This window comes from Bombina bombina, chromosome 1 (genome assembly GCF_027579735.1).
Source record: "Bombina bombina isolate aBomBom1 chromosome 1, aBomBom1.pri, whole genome shotgun sequence".
Taxonomy (NCBI): domain Eukaryota; kingdom Metazoa; phylum Chordata; class Amphibia; order Anura; family Bombinatoridae; genus Bombina; species Bombina bombina.
The window spans coordinates 1,206,146,078-1,206,169,926 of record NC_069499.1 but is presented as its reverse complement, the minus strand read 5'-3'; the positions used below and the strand labels follow the sequence as shown (position 1 = coordinate 1,206,169,926).

Sequence of the window (23,849 nt, the reverse complement as noted above, 5' to 3'; positions counted from 1 at the left end):
CCTTTAAGAGAAACAAATTTTGCCAAAATTTTAAATAACAGTGAAAAAAGGCAGTTAAACTAACGAAATTTTTACAGTGTATGTAACAAGTTAGCAGAGCATTGCACCCACTTGCAAATGGATGATTAACCCCTTAATACAAAAAACAGATTAACAAAACGAAAAATATGTTTTTTAAACAGTCATAACAACTGCCACAGCTCCTACTTTTGAAGCCTTTTGAGCCCTTCAGAGATGTCCTATAGCATGCAGGGGACTGCTGAGGGAAGCTGAATGTCACAGTTTGTAATTTTAACTGCACCAACTGTAACTTTTATACTATAACAGTGGAAAGCCTCAGGAAACTGTTTCTAGGCAAAAATAAAGCCAGCCATGTGGAAAAAACTAGGCCCCAATAAGTTTTATCACCAAAGCATATATAAAAACGATTAAACATGCCAGCAAACTGTTTATATTGCACATTAATCAGAGTATATACCTCTGATAGCAAGCCTGATACTAGTCGCTATTAAATCACTGTATTTAGGCTTTAACTTACATTAATCCGGTATCAGCAGCATTTTCTAGCAAATTCTATCCCTAGAAAAACTTAACTGCACATACCTTATTGCAGGATGCCCTGCACGCCATTCTCCCTCTGAAGTTACCTCACTCCTCAGACATATGTGAGAATAGCAGTGGATCTTAGTTACTTCTGCTAAGATCATAGAAAAACGCAGGCAGATTCTTCTTCTAAATGCTGCCTGAGATAAAATAGCACAACTCCGGTACCATTTAAAAACAATAAACTTTTGATTGAAGAAAAAACTAACTATATTTTACCACTTTCCTCTTACTACCTCCAGCTATGTTGAGAGCTTGCAAGAGAATGACTGGATATGGCAGTTAGGGGAGGAGCTATAGAGCAGCTCTGCTGTGGGTGATCCTCTTGCAACTTCCTGTTGGGAAGGAGAATAACCCACAAGTAATGGATGATCCGTGGACTGGATACACCTAACAAGAGAAAACACATTTTGGAAGATTTCAATTTCCAAGCACTCAAACTGAGAGACTGAAGATTTTGTTAAAAGCAGGGACCTTGAGACAATAGATCTGGACATTGAGGAAGACGCCAAGGAGAAACTATAGAAATCTGAACCAGATTGGCATACCAAATCCTGCGAGGCACAGAAGGAGCTATTAATATTGTTGAAGTTAGCTCCCGTTTGATCCGAGCGATCACCCTCGGAAGAAGCACAATTGATGGGAACAGATAAACTAGATGGAAAAAAAAACCAGGGAACTTCTAGTGCATCTATCAGAACCGCTTGAGGATCTCTCAATGCATCTCTCAACCTCGACCCATATTTGTGGAAAATCTCCTGACTGAGGGACCGTTCCCCCAAATGAAAAAAGTCTGATGACTCAGATAATCCGCTTCCTAGTTGTTAACTCCAGGAATGTGAATTGCTGAGATGGTACACTGATTAGCTTCTGCCCAATTCAGGATGCACGACACCTCTTTCATCAGAAACTGCAAGTGCCACCCTGACCATCACCCCTGTGATGTTGTCAGAAAGGAACTGATCTTAGAAGAGGCCAAGTCTGAAGCACTCTAAAGATTGCATAGAGTTCCAAAATATTGACTCCTGAGGAAACCACATTCTTCAAAAACCCCAGACTGCACCCCAACCTGAGAGACTGGCGTCTATGGTAATTATTTCCCATGAAGGACTAAGAAAAAAAAAACATCCCCTGAGAAACTATAATGGGGATACCCAGCAAAAAACAGAATTTATGCTTACCTGATAAATTACTTTCTCCAACGGTTTGTCCGGTCCACGGCGTCATCCATAACTTGTGGGAATATTCTCTTCCCCAACAGGAAATGGCAAAGAGCACAGCAAAAGCTGTCCATATAGTCCCTCCTAGGCTCCGCCCACCCCAGTCATTCGACCGACGGACAGGAGAAAAAACAGGAGAAACTATAAGGTGCCGTGGTGACTGTAGTTAAAGAAAGAAATTCATCAAACCTGATTAAAAAACCAGGGCGGGCCGTGGACCGGACACACCGTTGGAGAAAGTAATTTATCAGGTAAGCATAAATTCTGTTTTCTCCAACATTGGTGTGTCCGGTCCACGGCGTCATTCATAACTTGTGGGAACCAATACCAAAGCTTTAGGACACGGATGAAGGGAGGGAGCCAATCAGGTTACCTAAACAGAAGGCACCACGGCTTGCAAAACCTGTCTCCCAAAAATAGCCTCCGAAGAAGCAAAAGTATCAAATTTGTAGAATTTGGCAAAAGTGTGCAGGGAAGACCAAGTCGCTGCCTTACATATCTGATCAACAGAAGCCTCGTTCTTGAAGGCCCAAGTGGAAGCCACAGCCCTAGTAGAGTGAGCTGTGATGCGTTCAGGAGGCTGCCGTCCGGCAGTCTCGTAAGCCAATCGGATGATGCTTTTCAGCCAAAAGGAAAGAGAGGTAGCAGTAGCTTTTTGACCTCTCCTCTTGCCAGAATAAACGACAAACAGAGAAGACGTTTGTCTGAAATCCTTTGTTGCTTCTAAATAGAACTTTAAAGCACGAACTACATCTAAATTGTGTAACAAACGTTCCTTCTTTGAAACTGGATTCGGACACAAAGAAGGCACAACTATTTCCTGGTTAATATTCTTGTTGGAAACAACCTTTGGAAGGAAACCAGGTTTATTACGCAAAACAACCTTATCTGAATGGAACACCAGATAGGGCGGATTACACTGCAAAGCAGATAACTCAGAAACTCTTCTAGCAGAAGAAATATCAAACAAAAACAGAACTTTCCAAGATAACATCTTGATATCTATGGAATGTAGAGGTTCAAACGGAACCCCTTGAAGAACTGAAAGAACTAAATTCAGACTCCAGGGAGGAGTCAAAGGTCTGTAAACAGGCTTGATCCTGACCAAAGCCTGAACAAAAGCTTGAACATCAGGCACAGCTGCCAGTCGTTTGTGTAACAAGACAGATAAAGCAGAAATCTGTCCCTTTAGAGAACTTGCTGATAATCCCTTATCCAAACCTTCTTGAAGAAAGGAAAGGATCCTAGGAATTTTGATCTTACTCCATGAGAATCCCTTGGACAGATATATCTTTTCCATATTTTATGGTAAATTTTTCTAGTTACAGGTTTTCTGGCTTGTACCAGAGTATCTATTACAGGAATTAGCTAACTTAAGTGCGTGAATTCTGTCCATAACCTCCTCATACGGAGTCTCTCTACTAAGCGACTTTTCTAGTTCCTCGAACCAGAACCACGCTGCTGTAGTGACAGGAATAATGCACGAAATAGGTTGCAGGAGGTAACCTTGCTGTACAAAAATCTTTTTAAGCAAACCCTCCAATTTTTTATCCATAGGATCTTTGAAAGCACAATTATCCTCAATAGGAATAGTAGTGCGCTTGGCTAGTGTAGAAACTGCCCCCACCTTAGGGACTGTCTGCCATAAGTCCTTTCTGGGGTCGACCATAGGAAATAATTTCTTAAATATAGGAGGGGGGACAAAAGGTATGCCGGGCTTCTCCCACTCCTTATTCACTATGTCCGCCACCCGCTTGGGTATAGGAAAAGCGTCGGGGTGCACCGGAACCTCTAGGAACTTGTCCATCTTGCACAATTTTTCTGGAATGACCAGGTTGTCACAATCATCCAGAGTAGATAGCACCTCCTTAAGCAGTGCGCGGAGATGCTCTAATTTAAATGTAAATGTCACAACATCAGGTTCTGCCTGTTGAGAAATTCTACCTGAATCAGAAATTTTCCCATCTGACAAAACCTCCCTCATGGCCACTTCAGATTGGTGTGAGGGTATGACAGAGCAATTATCATCAGCGCCCTCCTGCTCTACAGTGTTTAAAACAGAGCAATCGCGCTTTCTCTGAAATGCAGGCATTTTGGATAAAATATTTGCTATGGAGTTATCCATTACTGCCGTCAATTGTTCCATAGTAACAAGCATTGGCGCGCTAGAAGTACTAGGGGTCTCCTGCGTGGGCAAAACTGGTGTAGACACAGAAGGAGATGATGTAGAACTATGTCTACTCCCTTCAGCTGATGAATCATCTTGGGCAACTTTACTATCTGTGGCAGTACTGTCCTTACTTTGTTTGGACGCTATGGCACAATTATCACACAATTTTGAAGGGGGAGACACATTGGCTTCCATACATACAGAACATAGTTTATCTGAAGGCACAGATATGTTAAACAGGCTTAAACTTGTCAATAAAGTACAAAAACCGTTTTAAAACAAAACCGTTACTGTCTCTTTAAATTTTAAACAGGGCACACTTTATTACTGAATTTGTGAAAAACTATGAAGGAATTGTTCAAATTTAACCAAATTTTCACCACAGTGTCTTAAAGCATTCAAAGCATTGCACCCCAAATTTCAGACCTTTAACCTTTAAAATGAGGAAACAGGAGCCGGTTACAGTTTTAACCCCTCTACAGTCCCAGCTACAGCCTTTGCTGCGACTTTACCAAACCCAGGGGGGTATACGATACCAAATGAAGCCTTCTAGGAACCTTTTCAATTACTTTCAGACCCACACACATGCAGCTGCAGGTCCTGCTCTCAAAAGTAACTGCGCAGTAATGGCGCGAAAATGAGGCTCTGCCTACTACAGAGAAGGCCCTTCCTGACTGGGAAGGTGTCTAAACCAGTGCCTGACGTAAAAAAACGTTCCCCAAAGTTTATAAAGTGCGAATTTCAACATCAAGCTGTATAAAATGCCCAAATAAAGCAATCGATCTAGCCCATAAAAGTGTCTAACAGTTTTATAGCCCATATTAAGCCCTTTATTCTGTTTGAGACTAAGAAAATGGCTTACCGGTCCCCATGAGGGGAAATGACAGCCTTCCAGCATTACACAGTCTTGTTAGAAATATGGCTAGTCATACCTTAAGCAGAAAAGTCTGCCAACTGTTTCCCCCAACTGAAGTTATCTCATCTCAACAGTCCTATGTGGAAACAGCAAACGATTTTAGTTACTGCTGCTAAAATCATATTCCTCTCACAAACAGAACTCTTCATATTTTTCTGTTTCAGAGTAAATAGTACATACCAGCACTATTTTAAAATAACAAACTCTTGATAGTAGAATAAAAAACTACAACTAAACACCACATACTCTTCACCATCTCCGTGGAGATGCTGCTTGTTCAGCGGCAAAGAGAATGACTAGGGTGGGCGGAGCCTAGGAGGGACTATATGAACAATTTTTGCTGTGCTCTTTGCCATTTCCTGTTGGGGAAGAGAATATTCCCACAAGTTATGGATGACGCCGTGGACCGGACACACCAATGTTGGAGAAAAGGTATTGTCCTACGAAGGGATCCAGATGGATTAACTGAGACAGGGTGGTATGGTCTTCTCTTCAACTATACATACTAAGGCAGTAGACTGGACACAAATGAAACCTTGCAAAGGGAATGGCGTCTGATACTGCCAACATCGGACCCACTACCTCCATGCACTGAGGCACAGAAGCCTGAGATAGGTACTGCAAACTCAGACAAGCAGATTGAAGCTTGAGTTTGTGTTGATCTGTTAAAAACAGGTGCATGGAGACCAAATCTATGATTACTCCCAGAAAAGACACTCTTGTAAGAGGAGTCAGTGAACTTTTTGCAACGTTTACCTTCCAGCCATGACTGCAAAGAAACCAGAGCAGTTTCTCTTTATGAACAGTCGCTAAAATGTAAAGAGCTTAAACCAAAATATTGTCCAAGTAAGGAGCCACAGCAATTCCCTGAGCTCTGAAGACTAACAGCAGAGCACCCAGGACCTTGGAAAATATTCTGGAAGCTGTAGCCAGACCAAAAGGCAAGAGCTACAAATTGATGTTTGTCCATGAAGGTACAACAAAGAAACTAATGAAGTTCTCTGTGAATAGGAATGTGAAGAATAGGCATCCTTCAGATCTATAGTTGTTATGAATTGACCTTGGATGACTACAGACAGAATAGATCTGATAGTTTCCATTTTGAAATAAGGAACCTTCAAGAACTTGTTTAAGGGTTTCAAATTCAGAATGGAACAATAAAAAGATTGGAATAGAATCCCTTAATTGTTCTGCCTTAGGAACAATCACTCCAATGTGTTCCAGATCCTCAAAACACACTGAAAGCCTCTTTGAGACATGAGAAGGAAAAACCTCTCAAGGAGGCCGTACCCTTGAGAAATAATTTCCAGGGATCCGGAACAGACCAGGCCTTCTGAAAAAGGCTTAACCTGCCCTTTACCAGAAGAAAGCCTGGATCGGGGGCCGCACCTTCATGCAGATTTTAAAGTGCAGATTTCTTGATTTGTTTGGATTTATTCTAGACTAGATTGGGCTTCCAGGTAGACTTTGAAGAATCTACATCTGAGAAGACAATTTCTGATTTCTTGAGTGGTGAAAGGAATGAAAAGGATTGTTGGATTTACCCTTAGATAAAAACTTTTTATCCTTGGGTAAAAAAAGGCTCCCTTACAACCCGTAACAGTGGAAATAACAGAGACCAAGCCGGACCAAAAGGTATCTTGCCTTTAAAGGATAAGGTTAAGAGTCTTGAATTTGACACCATGTCAGCAGACCAAGATTTTAACCATAGAGCTCTTCTTGTGAGCACAGCCAAAGCCGTATTCTTGCTTTAATACAAATAATCTCAATTATCGCATCACAAATTAAGGAATTTGCCAAGCACAGGCAACATATGCGTTCTTTAATATTATCCAATGAAGATTCCTCTGAAACTAACTAAGATAAATCACACCAGAGAGATGCTGCTCCTGAACACAAGCTATACCCACAGCTGGTTGAAACCGATACGCCCTTGTAGCAAAGCTTTCCAGAGGTAACTAGTTTCTATCAATAGGATCTCGGAAAGATGTGCTATGCTCCAGGGGAATCGTGGTAGAGATAGCTCCATCTCCTTTAGGAACATTTTCCCAAATTTCCAAAATTAGAATCTGAAACAACTTTTTAAACTTAGGGAAAGGAATAAATGGAACCTCAGGCTTCTCTCATTCCTTGAAAATGATCTATGTGACCAAAACTTGGACTGGAAAAACATCACCAACATTGATTTTGGTTTGAAGATAAGATCCCAATGTTTCACAGCCTTATCCTCAACAGGCTTAGGATCCTGAACTCCTATACTTAAAGGGGGAATAGCAGCTAAAATCTCACAAAAAATGATTTTAAGTGATCCTTAAAACATACAGAAAACTCAGTAACACCACCCTGGGTAGTATACACTGGTTGGGGGCTAACTGAATTTACAGTCATAGAAGCCAACATTTGGGACTGTAAGAATTTAAACTAGCACTACAAAGTTAAGCTTGCACAGCATACATTTGTCTGGAGTAAAAATAAAATCAGTAGATCTACCCTCTACAGAAAAACAGTATAAAATGCACAGCGCAGGAACAAACAGGTAACACAGGATATCAGACAGAATAAATTTGGGGTACAGAAGTACCACTATAACAATAAATGTATTGCCTTGCGGCTAGATTACGAGTTTTGCGGGAATAGCGGTGCGGTATTAATTTGCCCGTTATTGTCACCGCTCACTTCCCTACAGCGCTGGTATTACAGGTTTTCATAAACCAGGCGTTACCAGGCAAGAAGTGAGCGTAGAGCAAAATTGAGCTCCATACCGCACTCCAATACCAGCACGTGAGCTGGTTTTACGTGCTCATGCACAATTTCCCCATAGACATCAATGGGGAGAGCCGGCTGAAAAAAAGTCTAACACCTGCAAAAAAGCAGCGTAAAGCTCCGTAACGCAGCCCCATTGATTCCTATGGGGAAACAAATTTTATGTTTACACCTAACACGAACCCAGAGTCTAAACACCCCTAATCTTACACTTATTAACCCCTAATCTGCCGCCCCTGACATCGCCAACATCTACATTAATACTTATTAACCCCTAATCTGCGGCTCCGGACATCGCCGCCACTATAATAAACATATTAACGGTTTAAGAGTTAATAGGTAGTTTATGGGTGTTAGTGTACTTTTTAGCACTTTAGTTATGAGTTTTATGCTACAGCTTTGTAACTTAAAACTCAGAACTACTGACTTTAGATTGCGTTACGAATCTTGCAGGATAGGCTGTACCGCTCACTTTTTGGCCTCCCAGAAAAAGCTTGTAATACCGGCGCTATGGAAGTCCCATTGAAAAAAGACTTTACGCAAATTGCGTAAGTTAATTTGCGGTACGGCCAAAAAAGTGTGCGGTGCCCCTAAACCTGCAAGACTCGTAATACCAGCAGGAGTGAAAAAGCAGCATTATAACCCATAAGGCTGCTTTTTCATTCATACCGCAAAACTCGTAATCTAGCCGTTAGTAATCAATAAGCAGCTGCTGCCAGAAAACACCAAATGAATACTTACATTTAGAGTAATTGCTAACTGTTCCCAAAATGTTTAGTTATTGCTAAGCAGATATTTCAATACCCAGATATTGAACTCACCCTTGCTACTAGTATAGGGATTTTACCCCCTCCGGAATGAGCGTAGATTAAAGAAAGTGTGTCTGAAGAGCTTGATGGCTAGCAGCAAAGTGTGGGAGGAGTAGCAGGCGTACAAAAGCTCTCCTCTCTGAAGAGAAGAATACCGTGCTGCCATTATAGCAACTAACCCTCTAAGTAAAAATGTCCCCAGTAACTCAGACACACTTTACAAATGCCGTAAGAGAGGAAGCACTAATATTACCTCTGGTACATTAAAAGCTAAACTGCAAATTAAAGGGGCACACAGTAAAACACCCAACAAATGAACACTGAGCAACCCTCCTCTCAAGATGCAACACATTAACCCCTAAGGTGATAAGACCCAGCCTGATATGAATAATATGGCCATTCAAAGTTACCTTCCTGCAATGTGCTGGTTATGATATACACCTGCTAGTGTACCTTCTGATAGCCTGGGACTATGTGGGAAATGTACGTACTTACCCAGTGACTGCCCACTGCACTGTTTTTACCCAGATGAATCTTGAGGATACAGCAGAGAGCCCATCCAGTACTGTTATTGACAGTAGAGGATATATTGAGGGAGTACATCTACATGGCAAAACCGAAGGAGGCTAAATGACCAGTCCCGGCAACATCTGTGGCAGGATTGTAACTATGACTACCCCAGAAAAAAATTTACATTGCACAGCCAGTACTCTCTGATGTCCCTCCCTTACAAGTTTTACCTTATGAGGGAAAAATGGGATCAAAAATCCTAACCACCTCTATCTTCACCTGTTTCTAACAAAGACAAAGAAAGCCTGAGTGGTTCAGGGAAGTAGGAAGGATAAAGCTTTTGATGTAGGATGTCTTTGCCTACTCCTGGTGACCCGGTGATGAATTCCCAGCAGTAAAGAATCGTGGACTCTCATCTTTAAAAAAAAAAGAAAAAGAAAAAAGAAGAAGTAGCTCTGAATCACAGAGCACTAACTCTGGTAAGTTGAAGAAATTTTAAGGTAAACTATCTTCCTTCCTTATATTCAGGTGATATTTTCTGGTCAGCTTTTTACAGCTATGTTTCATCACTTTCAAGTTATTTAGCATATGGATATTATGTCCTTTAAAAAAATATATCCTATACAATCTTGTGTACACTCAGTTACATGTGTCTGTAACCTACAGATCTTGCTATTTATATTCAGTTTGTATAGAAGTGTTATGCTATATGTATTGTAAGTAAATACATTTCTTACTACTACAATCCCTCATATTTGAAGCTCTTAAAATTCTTATTTAGAACTTGTGCAATCTAATGGCTACAGCTATACCATGACACCAGATAAGTAACATGGGAAGAGTGATGCAAGGGGCATGAAACCCAAATAGTTTCTTTCCTGTTTCACAGTGTGCATAAATGTTGAACAACTTTTTAATTTACTTTTATTAAATTTGCTACACTACTATGAATCGTATTTAAATAATAGACTTTTTATTGTTTAAAAAAAGATAGATAATCCCTTTATTACCCATTCCTCAGTTTTGCATAACCCGCACAGTTATATTAATATACTTTTCCCCTCTGTGATTATCTTGTATCTAAGAACCTTCTGAAAGCCCCCTGATCACATGACTGTGCCTATTTATTGTCTATTGACTTGCATTTAGCATTGTGTTGTGCTAAACCTTAAATAACTTTCTGTGCCTGAACACAGTGTTATCTATATGACCCACGTGTACTTTCAAGTCTTTTGTTGTGAAAAACAATTTAAAAAGTATGTGATTAGAGGCAGCCCCCAAAGGCTTAGAAATTAGCATATGAGTCTGTCTAGGTTTAGAATACCAAGAGAAAAAAAAATCAAATTTGATGATAAAAGTAAATTGGAAAGTTGTTTAAAATTACATGTCCTATCTGAATAATGAAAGTTTAATTTTGACTAGACTGTCCCTTTAAAAAACATAATTTATGCTTACCTGATAAATTCCTTTCTTCTGTAGTGTGATCAGTCCACGGGTCATCATTACTTCTGGGATATTACTCCTCCCCAACAGGAAGTGCAAGAGGATTCACCCAGCAGAGCTGCATATAGCTCCTCCCCTCTACGTCACTCCCAGTCATTCGACCAAGGACCAAAGAGAAAGGAAAAGCCAAGGGTGAAGTGGTGACTGGAGTATAAATTAAAAAATATTTACCTGCCTTAAAAACAGGGCGGGCCGTGGACTGATCACACTACAGAAGAAAGGAATTTATCAGGTAAGCATAAATTATGTTTTCTTCTGTTAAGTGTGATCAGTCCACGGGTCATCATTACTTCTGGGATACCAATACCAAAGCAAAAGTACACGGATGACGGGAGGGATAGGCAGGCTCTTTATACAGAAGGAACCACTGCCTGAAGAACCTTTCTCCCAAAAATAGCCTCCGATGAAGCAAAAGTGTCAAATTTGTAAAATTTGGAAAAAGTATGAAGCGAAGACCAAGTTGCAGCCTTGCAAATCTGTTCAACAGATAAACCCTTTTCTAAACCTTCTTGTAGAAAAGACAATATCCTAGGAATCCTAACCTTACTCCAAGAGTAACCTTTGGATTCACACCAATATAGGTATTTACGCCATATCTTATGGTAAATCTTTCTGGCAACAGGTTTCCTAGCCTGTATTAAGGTATCAATAACTGACTCAGAAAACCCACGTCTTGATAAAATCAAGCGTTCAATTTCCAAGCAGTCAGCTTCAGAGAAGTTAGATTTTGATGTTTGAAGGGACCCTGTATCAGAAGGTCCTGTTTCAGAGGTAGAGACCAAGGTGGACAGGATGACATGTCCACCAGGTCTGCATACCAAGTCCTGCGTGGCCACGCAGGTGCTATTAGAATCACTGATGCTCTCTCTTGTTTGATTCTGGCAATCAATCGAGGAAGCAACGGGAAGGGTGGAAACACGTAAGCCATCCTGAAGTCCCAAGGTGCTGTCAGAGCATCTATCAGGACTGCTCCTGGATCCCTGGATCTGGACCCGTAACGAGGAAGCTTGGCGTTCTGTCGAGACGCCATGAGATCTATCTCTGGTTTGCCCCAACGTTGAAGTATTTGGGCAAAGACCTCCGGATGAAGTTCCCACTCCCCCGGATGAAAAGTCTGACGACTTAAGAAATCCGCCTCCCAGTTCTCCACTCCCGGGATGTGGATTGCTGACAGGTGGCAAGAGTGAGACTCTGCCCAGCGAATTATCTTTGATACTTCCATCATAGCTAGGGAGCTTCTTGTCCCTCCCTGATGGTTGATGTAAGCTACAGTCGTGATGTTGTCCGACTGAAACCTGATGAACCCCCGAGTTGTCAACTGGGGCCAAGCCAGGAGGGCATTGAGAACTGCTCTCAATTCCAGAATGTTTATTGGCAGGAGACTCTCCTCCTGACTCCATTGTCTCTGAGCCTTCAGAGAATTCCAGACGGCACCCCAACCTAGAAGGCTGGCGTCTGTTGTTACAATTGTCCAGTCTGGTCTGCTGAATGGCATCCCCCTGGACAGGTGTGGCCGAGAAAGCCACCATAGAAGAGAATTTCTGGTCTCTTGATCCAGATTCAGAGAAGGGGATAAGTCTGAGTAATCCCCATTCCACTGACTTAGCATGCACAGTTGCAGTGGTCTGAGGTGTAAGCGTGCAAAGGGTACTATGTCCATTGCCGCTACCATTAAGCCGATTACCTCCATGCATTGAGCCACTGACGGGTGTTGAATGGAATGAAGGGTGCGGCAAGCACTTTGAAGTCTTGTTAGCCTGTCCTCTGTCAGGTAAATCTTCATTTCTACAGAATCTATAAGAGTCCCCAGGAAGGGAACTCTTGTGAGTGGAACGAGTGAACTTTTCTTTTCGTTCACCTTCCATCCATGTGACCTTAGAAATGCCAGCACTAACTCTGTATGAGACTTGGCAGTTTGAAAGCTTGAAGCTTGTATCAGAATGTCGTCTAGGTATGGAGCTACCGAGATTCCCCGCGGTCTTAGTACCGCCAGAAGAGCACCCAGAACCTTTGTGAAGATTCTTGGAGCTGTAGCCAATCCGAATGGAAGAGCCACAAACTGGTAATGCCTGTCTAGGAAGGCAAACCTTAGGTACCGATAATGATCTTTGTGAATCGGTATGTGAAGGTAAGCATCTTTTAAATCTACAGTGGTCATGTACTGACCCTCTTGGATCATAGGTAAAATTGTCCGAATAGTCTCCATCTTGAACGATGGAACTCTTAGGAATTTGTTTAGGATCTTTAAGTCCAGGATTGGTCTGATAGTTCCCTCTTTTTTGGGAACCACAAACAGATTTGAGTAAAACCCCTGTACCTGTTCCGATCGTGGAACTGGATGGATTACTCCCATTAACAAGAGCTCTTGTACGCAGCGTAGAAACGCCTCTTTCTTTGTCTGGATTGTTGACAATCTTGACAGATGAAATCTCTCTCTTGGAGGAGAGTATTTGAAGTCCAGAAGGTATCCCTGAGATATTATCTCTAGCGCCCAGGGATCCTGAACATCTCTTGCCCAAGCCTGGGCGAAGAGAGAAAGTCTGCCCCCCACTAGATCCGATCCCGGATCGGGGGCCCTCAATTCATGCTGTTTTAGGGGCAGCAGCAGGTTTCCTAGTCTGCTTGCCCTTGTTCCAGGACTGGTTAGGTTTCCAGCCTTGTCTGTAGCGAGCAACAGCTCCTTCCTGTTTTGGTGCAGAGGAAGTTGATGCTGCTCCTGCTTTGAAATTACGAAAGGAACGAAAATTAGACTGTCTAGTCTTGGCTTTGTCCTGAGGCAGGGCATGGCCTTTACCTCCTGTAATGTCAGCGATAATCTCTTTCAACCCGGGCCCGAATAAGGTCTGCCCTTTGAAAGGTATATTAAGCAATTTAGACTTAGAAGTAACATCAGCTGACCAGGATTTTAGCCACAGCGCCCTGCGTGCCTGAATGGCGAATCCTGAATTCTTCGCCGTAAGTTTAGTAAGATGTACTACGGCCTCCGAAATGAATGAATTAGCTAGTTTAAGGACTCTAAGCCTGTCCGTAATGTCGTCCAGAGTAGCTGAACCAATGTTCTCTTCCAGAGACTCAATCCAGAATGCCGCTGCAGCCGTGATCGGCGCAATGCATGCAAGGGGTTGCAATATAAAACCTTGTTGAACAAACATTTTCTTAAGGTAACCCTCTAACTTTTTATCCATTGGATCTGAAAAAGCACAGCTATCCTCCACCGGGATAGTGGTACGCTTAGCTAAGGTAGAAACTGCTCCCTCAACCTTAGGGACCGTTTGCCATAAGTCCCTTGTGGTGGCGTCTATTGGAAACATTTTTCTAAATATCGGAGGGGGTGAGAACGGCACACCGGGTCTATCCCACTCCTTAGTAACAATTTCAGTAAGTCTCTTAGGTATAGGAAAAACCTCAGTACTCGTCGGTACCGCAAAATATTTATCCAACCTACACATTTTCTCTGGTATTGCAACTGTGTTACAATCATTCAGAGCCGCTAACACCTCCCCTAGTAATACACGGAGGTTTTCCAGTTTAAATTTAAAATTTGAAATATCTGAATCCACTCTGTTTGGATCAGAACCGTCACCCACAGAATGAAGTTCTCCGTCCTCATGTTCTGCCACCTGTGACGCAGTGTCTGACATGGCCCTAATATTATCAGCGCACTCTGTTCTCACCCCAGAGTGATCACGCTTACCTCTTAGTTCTGGTAATTTAGCCAAAACCTCAGTCATAACAGTAGCCATATCCTGTAATGTGATTTGTAATGGCCGCCCAGATGTACTCGGCGCTACAATATCACGCACCTCCCTCTGAGCGGGAGATGTAGGTACTGACACGTGAGGCGAGTTAGTCGGCATAACTCTCCCCTCGTTGTTTGGTGAAATTTGTTCAATTTGTACAGATTGACTTTTATTTAAAGTAGCATCAATACAGTTAGTACATAAATTTCTATTGGGCTCCACTTTGGCATTGCAACAAATGACACAGGTATCATCCTCTGAATCAGACATGTTTAACACACTAGCAAATAAACTTGCAACTTGGAAATACAATTCAATTAGAATAATATTAAAACGTACTGTGCCTTTAAGAAGCACAGAAGATCTATGACAGTTGAAAATTAATAAATTGAAACAGTTATAGCCTCAATCCTTGTAAACAACACAACTTTAGCAAAGGTTTAATCCCATTAGCAAAGATAACAAATTCTGAAAGCAGGAAACAAATTACAGAATAAACGTTTTTTATCTCAGTCAAACAATAATTCTCACAGCTCTGCTGAGAGAAATTACCTCCCTCAAAATAAGTTTTGAAGACCCCTGAGCTCTGTAGAGATGAACCGGATCATGCAGGGAATACAATGAGTTGCTGACTGAAATATTTGATGCGTAGTAAAAGCGCCAAAAAACGGCCCCTCCCCCTCACACACAGCAGTGAGGGAGAACAGAAACTGTCAGAAAAACAGATTAAGCAACTGCCAAGTGGAAAAATAGTGCCCAAACATTTATTCACTCAGTACCTCAGTAAATGAAAACGATTTTACATTCCAGCAAAAACATTAAACATAATCTCTAGTTATTAAACAGCTTTATGTATTTCTTAAGTGTAATTCTAGTGAAGTACCATTCCCCAGAATACTGAAGTGTAAAGTATACATACATGACATTATATCGGTATGGCAGGATTTTCTCATCAATTCCATTGTCAGAAAATAAGAACTGCTACATACCTCTATGCAGATTCATCTGCCCGCTGTCCCCTGATCTGAAGTTTACCTCTCCTCAGATGGCCGAGAAACAGCAATATGATCTTAACTACTCCGGCTAAAATCATAACAAAAACTCTGGTAGATTCTTCTTCAAACTCTGCCAGAGAGATAATAACACACTCCGGTGCTATTTTAAAATAACAAACTTTTGATTGAAGATATAAAACTAAGTATAATCACCATAGTCCTCTCACACATCCTATCTAGTCGTTGGGTGCAAGAGAATGACTGGGAGTGACGTAGAGGGGAGGAGCTATATGCAGCTCTGCTGGGTGAATCCTCTTGCACTTCCTGTTGGGGAGGAGTAATATCCCAGAAGTAATGATGACCCGTGGACTGATCACACTTAACAGAAGAAACAACTTTGGCATGCAGAAATGCTTCCCCCTCTCTCCATAATTGCTAATTCATGATGATAACATCCTATAATAAGTGAAAATATTTAAAATGGGCTGTATTAGCTTGATCATGTCTAAAGATGATTACTTGTTACAGAATCAATAACTATATTAATGGATGGATATATATTTTAAATAAAAGTGAAAGTAATTTTGAGCAACTAAAGTTAAAGGGACAGTCTACCATAGAATTATTATTGTTTAAAAGATAGATAATCCCTTTATTACCCATTCCCCGGTTTTGCATAACCAACACAGTTATATTAAAGTGAAAGTAAATTATGTCTCTTTAGAACACATCAATGTATTGTATAGCATCAATATATTAAGATCGCTATTTTTTTTTTTCATAATTATTTTCATTTCTGAATATTTAACATATTTTTTTCCTACCGTTCTCAGGCTGACTCCACCCATCTTGTACTTCCTATGTTTCTGTGTGATAACATCACAAAGCACGTTCATGGGGCCCGAGTGTATTGTGCATGCGCAAATTGTCTATTCTTCATTCTACTGCGCTTTTGTTGCATTGTTCTAAGAGTTTCATATATCTTTATAAATGACTTAGACACTTACGTCTAGTTATGGACTGCAACAGTTATGCAATGCGCTTCTATATTTATGGGTCACAGTCAAACCAGATGAAGTTTCTGGTTATTTGCCAAGAAATGTTTTGCGCATGCGCGAATCGGGAGCGCGCGCCTAACATAATCGGTCCTTAAAAAATAATTGCCGCATGCGCAGAGGAATAAATAGGAGGGTGACGTAGCTTCACGGCCGCCTAACGGCCAGAATTTCAATTGGTGAGTAGAAAAAACGTGATCAGGAAATTAAAAAGAAAACAAAAAAAACGGGTTGAATTATTCACAGCTAAAAAATATACTTTCAATGTGGCTAAAACTTAATTTCCATATAACTTTGTAAAAAACGATGAATGAAAGTCCTATTAATTTTTGACAAGCAATATTACTGAGGATCGCAAAACCACTGAGTTTACTTTCACTTTAATATACTTTTTACCTCTGATTACATTGTATCTAGGAACCTTCTTCCAGCCCCCTGATCACATGACTGTGACTGTTTATTATCTATTGTCTTACATTTAGCATTGTTTTGTGCTAGATCTTAAATAACCTCCTGTGCCTGAACACAGTGTTATCTATATAGCCCACGTGTACTTTATGTCTCTTTGTGCTGTATAGAGATTTAAAAAGCATGTGATAAGAGGCAGCCCTCAAAGGCTTAGAAATTAGCATATGAGGCTACCTATGTTTAGTTTAAACTAAGAATACCAAGAGAAAAAACAAAATTTATGCTTACCTGATAAATTTATTTCTCTTGTGGTGTATCCAGTCCACGGATCATCCATTACTTGTGGGATATTCTCCTTCCCAACAGGAAGTTGCAAGAGGATCACCCACAGCAGAGCTGTCTATATAGCTCCTCCTCCAACTGCCACTACCAGTCATTCGACCGAAGACAAGCAAGAGAAAGGAGAAACCATAGGGTTCAGTGGTGACTGTAGTTTAAAAATAAAACACACCTGCCTTAAAATGACAGGGCGGGCCGTAGACTGGATACACCACAAGAGAAATAAATTTATCAGGTAAGCATAAATTTTGTTTTCTCTTGTAAGGTGTATCCAGTCCACGGATCATCCATTACTTGTGGGATACCAATACCAAAGCTATAGGACACGGATGAAGGGAGGGACAAGGCAGGTACTTAAACGGTAGGTACCACTGCCTGTAAAACCTGTCTCCCAAAAATAGCCTCCGAAGCAAAAGTATCAAATTTATAGAATTTTGAAAAAGTATGAAGCGAAGACCAAGTCGCCGCCTTACAAATCTGTTCAACAGAAGCCTCATTCTTAAAAGCCCATGTGGAAGCTACCGCTCTAGTAGAATGAGCTGTAATCCTTTCAGGAGGCTGCTGGCCAGCAGTCTCATAAGTTAAGCGTATTATACTCCTTAGCCAAAAAGAAAGAGAAGTTGCCGAAGCCTTTTGGCCTCTCCTCTTTCCAGAGTAGACAACAAACAATGCAGATGTTTGACGAAAATCTTTAGTAGCTTGTAAATAAAACTTTAAAGCACGAACAACGTCAAGATTGTGTAAAAGACGTTCCTTCTTTGAAGAAGGATTAGGACACAGTGACGGTACAACAATCTCCTGATTGATATTTTTATTAGATACCACCTTAGGTAGAAAACCAGGTTTGGTACGTAACACTACCTTATCGGAATGAAAAATGAGATAAGGAGAATCACATTGTAAAGCAGTTAACTCCGAAACTCTTCGAGCCGAGGAGATAGCTACTAAAAAGAAAACTTTCCAAGATAAGAGCTTAATATCTATGGAATGCAAAGGTTCAAACGGAACCCCTTGAAGAACCTTAAGAACTAAATTTAAACTCCAAGGCGGAACAGGTTTAAACACAGGCTTAATTCTGACTAAAGCCTGACAAAACGCCTGCACGTCTGGAACCTCAGCCAAACGTTTGTGCAAAAGAATAGACAAAGCAGAAATCTGTCCCTTTAAGGAACTTGCTGACAAACCCTTCTCCAATCCATCTTGGAGAAAAGATAATATCCTAGGAATCCTGACCTTACTCCATGAGTAACCCTTGGATTCACACCAATGAAGATATTTACACCATATCTTATGATAGATTTTCCTGGTGACAGGCTTTCGCGCCTGTATTAAGGTATCAATGACCGACTCTGAGAAACCACGCTTTGATAAAATCAAGCGTTCAATCTCCAAGCAGTCAGCCGCAGAGAAATTAGATTTGGATGGTTGAAAGGACCCTGAAGTAGAAGGTCCTGCCTCAGAGGCAGAGTCCATGGTGGAAAGGATGACATGTCCACCAGATCTGCATACCAAGTCCTGCGTGGCCACGCAGGTGCTATCAAAATCACTGATGCTCTCTCCTGCTTGACCTTGGCAATCAGACGAGGGAGCAGAGGAAACGGTGGAAACACAAAAGCCAGATTGAAGGACCAAGGCGCTGCTAGAGCATCTATCAGCGCTGCCTTGGGATCCCTGGACCTGGATCCGTAACAAGGAAGCTTGGTGTTCTGGCGAGACCCCATGAGATCCAGTTCTGGTTTGCCCCAACGTTGAATCAACTGTGCAAACACCTCCGGATGGAGCTCCCACTCCCCCGGATGAAAAGTCTGTCGACTTAGAAAATCCGCCTCCCAGTTCTCTACTCCTGGGATATGGATAGCTGATAGGTGGCAAGAGTGCCCAACGAATTATCTTTGAAACCTTCAACATCGCTAGGGAACTCCTTGTTCCCCCTTGATGGTTGATGTAAGCTACAGTCGTGATGTTGTTCGACTGAAATCTGATGAACCTCACTGCCGCTAGCTGAGGCCAAGCCTGAAGAGCATTGAATATCGCTCTTAGTTCCAGAATGTTTATCGGAAGGAGAGCCTCCTCCTGAGCCTTCAGAGAGTTCCAGACTGCACCCCAGCCCAGAAGGCTGGCATCTGTTGTTACTATTGTCCAATCTGGCCTGCGGAAGGTCATACCTTTGGACAGATGGACTCGAGATAGCCACCAGAGAAGAGAATCCCTGGTCTCTTGATCCAGATTTAGTAGAGGGGACAAATCTGTGTAATCCCCATTCCACTGACTGAGCATGCAGAGTTGCAGCGGTCGATGTAGGCGGGCAAACGGCACTATGTCCATTGCCGCTACCATTAAGCCGATTACTTCCATACACTGAGCCACCGAAGGGCGAGAAGTAGAATAAAGAACACGGCAGGAATTTAGAAGTTTTGACAACCTGGCCTCTGTCAGGTAAATCCTCATTTCTACAGAATCTATCAGAGTTCCCAGGAAGGAAACTCTTGTGAGAGGGGATAGAGAACTCTTCTTTTCGTTCACTTTCCACCCATGAGACCTCAGGAATGCCAGAACAATGTCCGTATAGGACTTGGCAATTTGGAAATTCGATGCCTGTATCAGAATGTCGTCTAAGTAAGGGGCTACTGCTATGCCCCGCGGCCTTAGGACCGCCAGAAGTGACCCCAGAACCTTCGTAAAGATTCTTGGTGCCGTAGCTAACCCAAAGGGAAAAGCCACAAACTGGTAATGCCTGTCTAGGAAGGCGAACCTGAGAAACCGATGATGATCTTTGTGTATCGGAATGTGAAGATAAGCATCCTTTAAGTCTACGGTAGTCATGTATTGACCCTCCTGGATCATAGGTAGGATGGTTCGAATAGTCTCCATCTTGAAAGATGGGACCCTGAGAAATTTGTTTAGGATCTTGAGATCTAAGATTGGTCTGAAGATAAACTAAATAAAAACACCACATCTCTCTAGCTACTTCCTTTCTTGACGAGAGCTGCAAGAGAATGACTGGTAGTGGCAGTTGGAGGAGGAGCTATATAGACAGCTCTGCTGTGGGTTATCCTCTTGCAGCTTCCTGTTGGGAAGGAGAATATCCCACAAGTAATGGATGATCCGTGGAATGGATACACCTTACAAGAGAAAAGCAAATTTGATGATAAAAGTAAATTGGAAAGTTGATTAAAATTAAAAGTCCTATCTGAATAATGAAAGTTTAATTTATACTAGACTGTCCCTTTAATTCTCATAATCAGCAATAAGAAAATTCATATTGTATTTTTTCATTCAGATAAAAAAAGGTTTACCTAGTGTTGGGGTGCTGGGCCTGCTACTCATTGCCCCAACACTTAATCTTGGTACCGTGATTCTTCCTGTAGAAGATGAAATCTAGTAGAAAGAAAATCTAGTTAAAATCCAAGTATAATTTTAATGTGCATTAACTCTTTATGGGTTAAAGGGTCATTAACATCAAAATTAAAAACCTTCATGACTCAGAACATTTTAAACAACTTATCAATTTACTTCTTTTATCAAATTTGCTTAGTTCTCTTGCTATCCTTTATTGAAGTGTAGGCTCACTAGAAGCAACAGGATACTGGGAGGTAGCTGAAAGCATCTTGTAAGCCAATAACAAGAGGCATTTAAGTGCAGTCAACAATTACCAGCTAGCTCCCAGTATTGCATGGCTACACCAGAGCCTACAATCATTTACAAAGGGTACACAGGAAATGTTATAATAGAAGTAAATGGAAATGTTGTTTAAAATAACATGCTCTGTCTGAATCACGAAAGTTTAATTGTAACTTTTCTGTCCATTTAACCAAAGAAGAACATGACTGTTTTTATTAAAACACATAGCTAAAGGAAAGAAAAAAAAGAATCCGTATTTTTTTCTAATTCTTTATGATTTACACACAACAAAATCATATGCATTGAGATTAAGGTTTTTTACCTTGAAGACGGATATCAAAAGATTTCAAGTCACAAATGAGTTATAGAAAAAAAAAACTTCAAGTATTAATGCTCAGAATCCTGTAGAAAATCAATAGCTCTAGGGAACAAGTTATCTTACCTTCTTTTGTATTGATTTAAGACGATAATTTGGTGCTGTTAAGCAATATCTGTCTGGTGGCAGTCGGGGTCCAGCATAAGGTTTTATTAGTGGCAGTGGTGTCTGGTTCTTTTGTCTTGCAATATCTAGTAAAAACTGAGATATTAATTGTGTTAGTTCCATTTACGCACATTTGTGGACTATTATTGAGATGTGTGACATAGGCTTGTTTCAGTCTGATTTCATACTATTGTGTGACATGGCCTCTTTATTGTATTTTGTGATAAAAAAAAAAAAATCTATACTTTTATTATAAAGTTAGCACTCCTATAATCCAAGCAATTGTACACAGAAAAAGGGGGAAAAACATCAAATACAGAATTAAAATAGCAATATATTGTTTAATTTTTTTTCAACTCTGCCCACTTTTTTTAATGCTTAAACACTCAACTTGTATTATGTGTGGCCCTGCCCCTAAGGCTTTTTTTTTGCTATAGTAGAAATGGTTTAAACTGGCCGTAGCAGCTGTTCTCTATCTAAACAATGATTCTAATGACCTCAGCACTGCCAATTGGCTGCTGTTCATTTCTTCCTTTTTTTTTTTTTTCAACCTGCAGCTGAAGTATAACTTTTTACACAGCACTTACTCTGGTGAGCTAAGGGAATTTTGAGGTAAATTGTCTTCCTTTTTTACATAGAGATGCTCAGGTGATATTTTCCTGTCAGCTTTTTACAGTTATTCTGCATCACTTTCAAGTGATTTAGCATATGTCCCATTGTATATGTATTATGTCCACTGTGGGCAGGGAGTATTTTTCCTTTCTTTCTTTAATAGCCCGATGGGCAAGCAGGGCTGCAGTCTCATCTCATTGCACGCAAAGCTTAATTTTTTGGCGCATACATTTTCCTGATCCGGCCAAGTGAGTACTTTTATTTATTTATTTTTTTAATTACTTTTATTGTTCCTATGCGCTCTATAAGACCAACGTGCAAGCTTTTGTCAAGGCAATGAGTAGGTGGGCGGAACTGGGCAGTAGTGCTCTCTATTAGCCGTCCTTAATTATTTGTCGTCCTGTTTTGTTGATTGCTGCCAGTAGGAGCAGCTTATTTTTTTCATTGGCTACATGGCTGTTGGCCGTCATCTCAAGTGTAACAACCACAACAGCGGAAAAAGGCAGCGAGCAGGTAAAGGGAGAGCACAAAATAAAGTTAAAGTGAAGATAAAACACAAACCTAAAACCAGCACATTTGATACTTTCTGAGAGTCAGAAGCGTAACTAGAAACTACAGGGCCCAGGTGCAAGAATCTAAGAAGTGACACTGTTTACCCCCCACCCCCCCATGGGTGGGGGGTAAACAAAAAAAAACAAAAAAAACAAAAAAAAACCCACCAGCAGCACTGTACTTATATTGAATAATACTTCCAAAATCTTAACTAATAGGGTAAATTACCCTCATTTTAACTTTGAAGGTGCCTGGCTTTCTTATTTCTCCAACATTGGTGTGTCCGGTCCACGGTGTCATCCATTACTTGTGGGATATTCTCCTCCCCCACAGGGAAAGGCAAGGAGAGCACACAGCAAGAGCTGTCCATATAGTCCCTCCCAGGCTCCGCCTCCCCAGTCATTCTCCTTGCCGCTCTGAACAAGTAGCATCTCCTCGGGGATGGTGAGGAGTTTATGGTGTTTAGTTGTAGTTTTTTATTCTTCTATCAAGAGTTTGTTATTTTAAAATAGTGCTGGTATGTACTATTTACTCTGAAACAGAAAGAGATGAAGATTTCTGTTTGTGAGAGGATTATGATTTTAGCAGCAGTTACTAAAATCGTTTGCTGTTTCCACACAGGACTGTTGAGATGAGATAACTTCAGTTGGGGGAAACAGTTAGCAGGCTCTTCTGCTCAAGGTATGACTAGCCATATTTCTAACAAGACTGTGTAATGCTGGAAGGCTGTCATTTTCCCCTCATGGGGATCGGTAAGCCATTTTCTTAGTCTCAAACAGAATAAAGGGCTTGTTATGGGCTATAAACTGGTAGACACTTTTAGGGGCTAAATCGATTGCTTTATTTAAGTATTATATGCAGTTTGAAGTTGTATTTCACACTTTTATAACATTGTGGAACGTTTTTAGCACCAGGCACTTGTTAAGACACCTTCCCAGTCAGGAAGGGCCTTTCTCTGTAGTAGGCAGAGCCTCATTTTCGCGCCATTACTATGCAGTTAATTTTGAGTTCAGTACATGCAGCTGCATGTGTGAGGGTCTGGAATCCACTAAAAACGTTCCTAGAAGGCCTCATTTGGTATCATATACCCCCCTGGGATTGGTGAAGTTGCAGCAAAGGCTGTGGCTGGGACTGTAAGGGGGTTAAAATTAAAAACGGCTCCGGTTTCCACATTTTAAGGGTTAACAGCTTGAAAATTGGGGTGCAATACTTTGAATGTATTAAGACACTGTGGTGAAAATTTGGTAAAGATTGGATAATTCCTTCAAAGTTTTTCACATATTCAGTAATAAAGTGTGCCCTGTTTAACATTTAAAGAGACAGTAACGGTTTTGTTTTAAAACGGTTTTTGTGCTTTATTAACCAGTTTAAGCCTGTTTAACATGTCTGTACCTTCAGATAGATCATGTTCTATATGTATGGTAGCCAATGTGGTTCCCCCTTCAAATATGTGTGATAATTGTGCCATAGCGTCCAAACAAAGTAAGGACAGTACTGCCACAGATAATAAAGTTGCCCAAGATGATTCATCAGATGAAGGGAGTAGACATAG

At 41.0% G+C, this 23,849-nt stretch overlaps 1 protein-coding gene across 4 annotated transcripts in view; it reads right to left on the bottom strand.

Moving 5' to 3' along the window:
• LOC128647410 (transcription initiation factor TFIID subunit 9) overlaps window positions 1-23,849 on the bottom strand; it is a 119,148-nt gene that overhangs the window by 75,318 nt on the left and 19,981 nt on the right. For all 4 annotated transcript variants that reach the window (XM_053700202.1, XM_053700198.1, XM_053700205.1 and 1 more), the window contains exons 4-5: window positions 21,095-21,229; window positions 20,328-20,409 (exon numbers count right to left, since the gene is read on the bottom strand). In XM_053700202.1, the coding sequence (XP_053556177.1) occupies window positions 20,328-20,409; window positions 21,095-21,229 (217 nt within the window). The remainder of the gene's footprint in view (window positions 1-20,327; window positions 20,410-21,094; window positions 21,230-23,849) is intronic.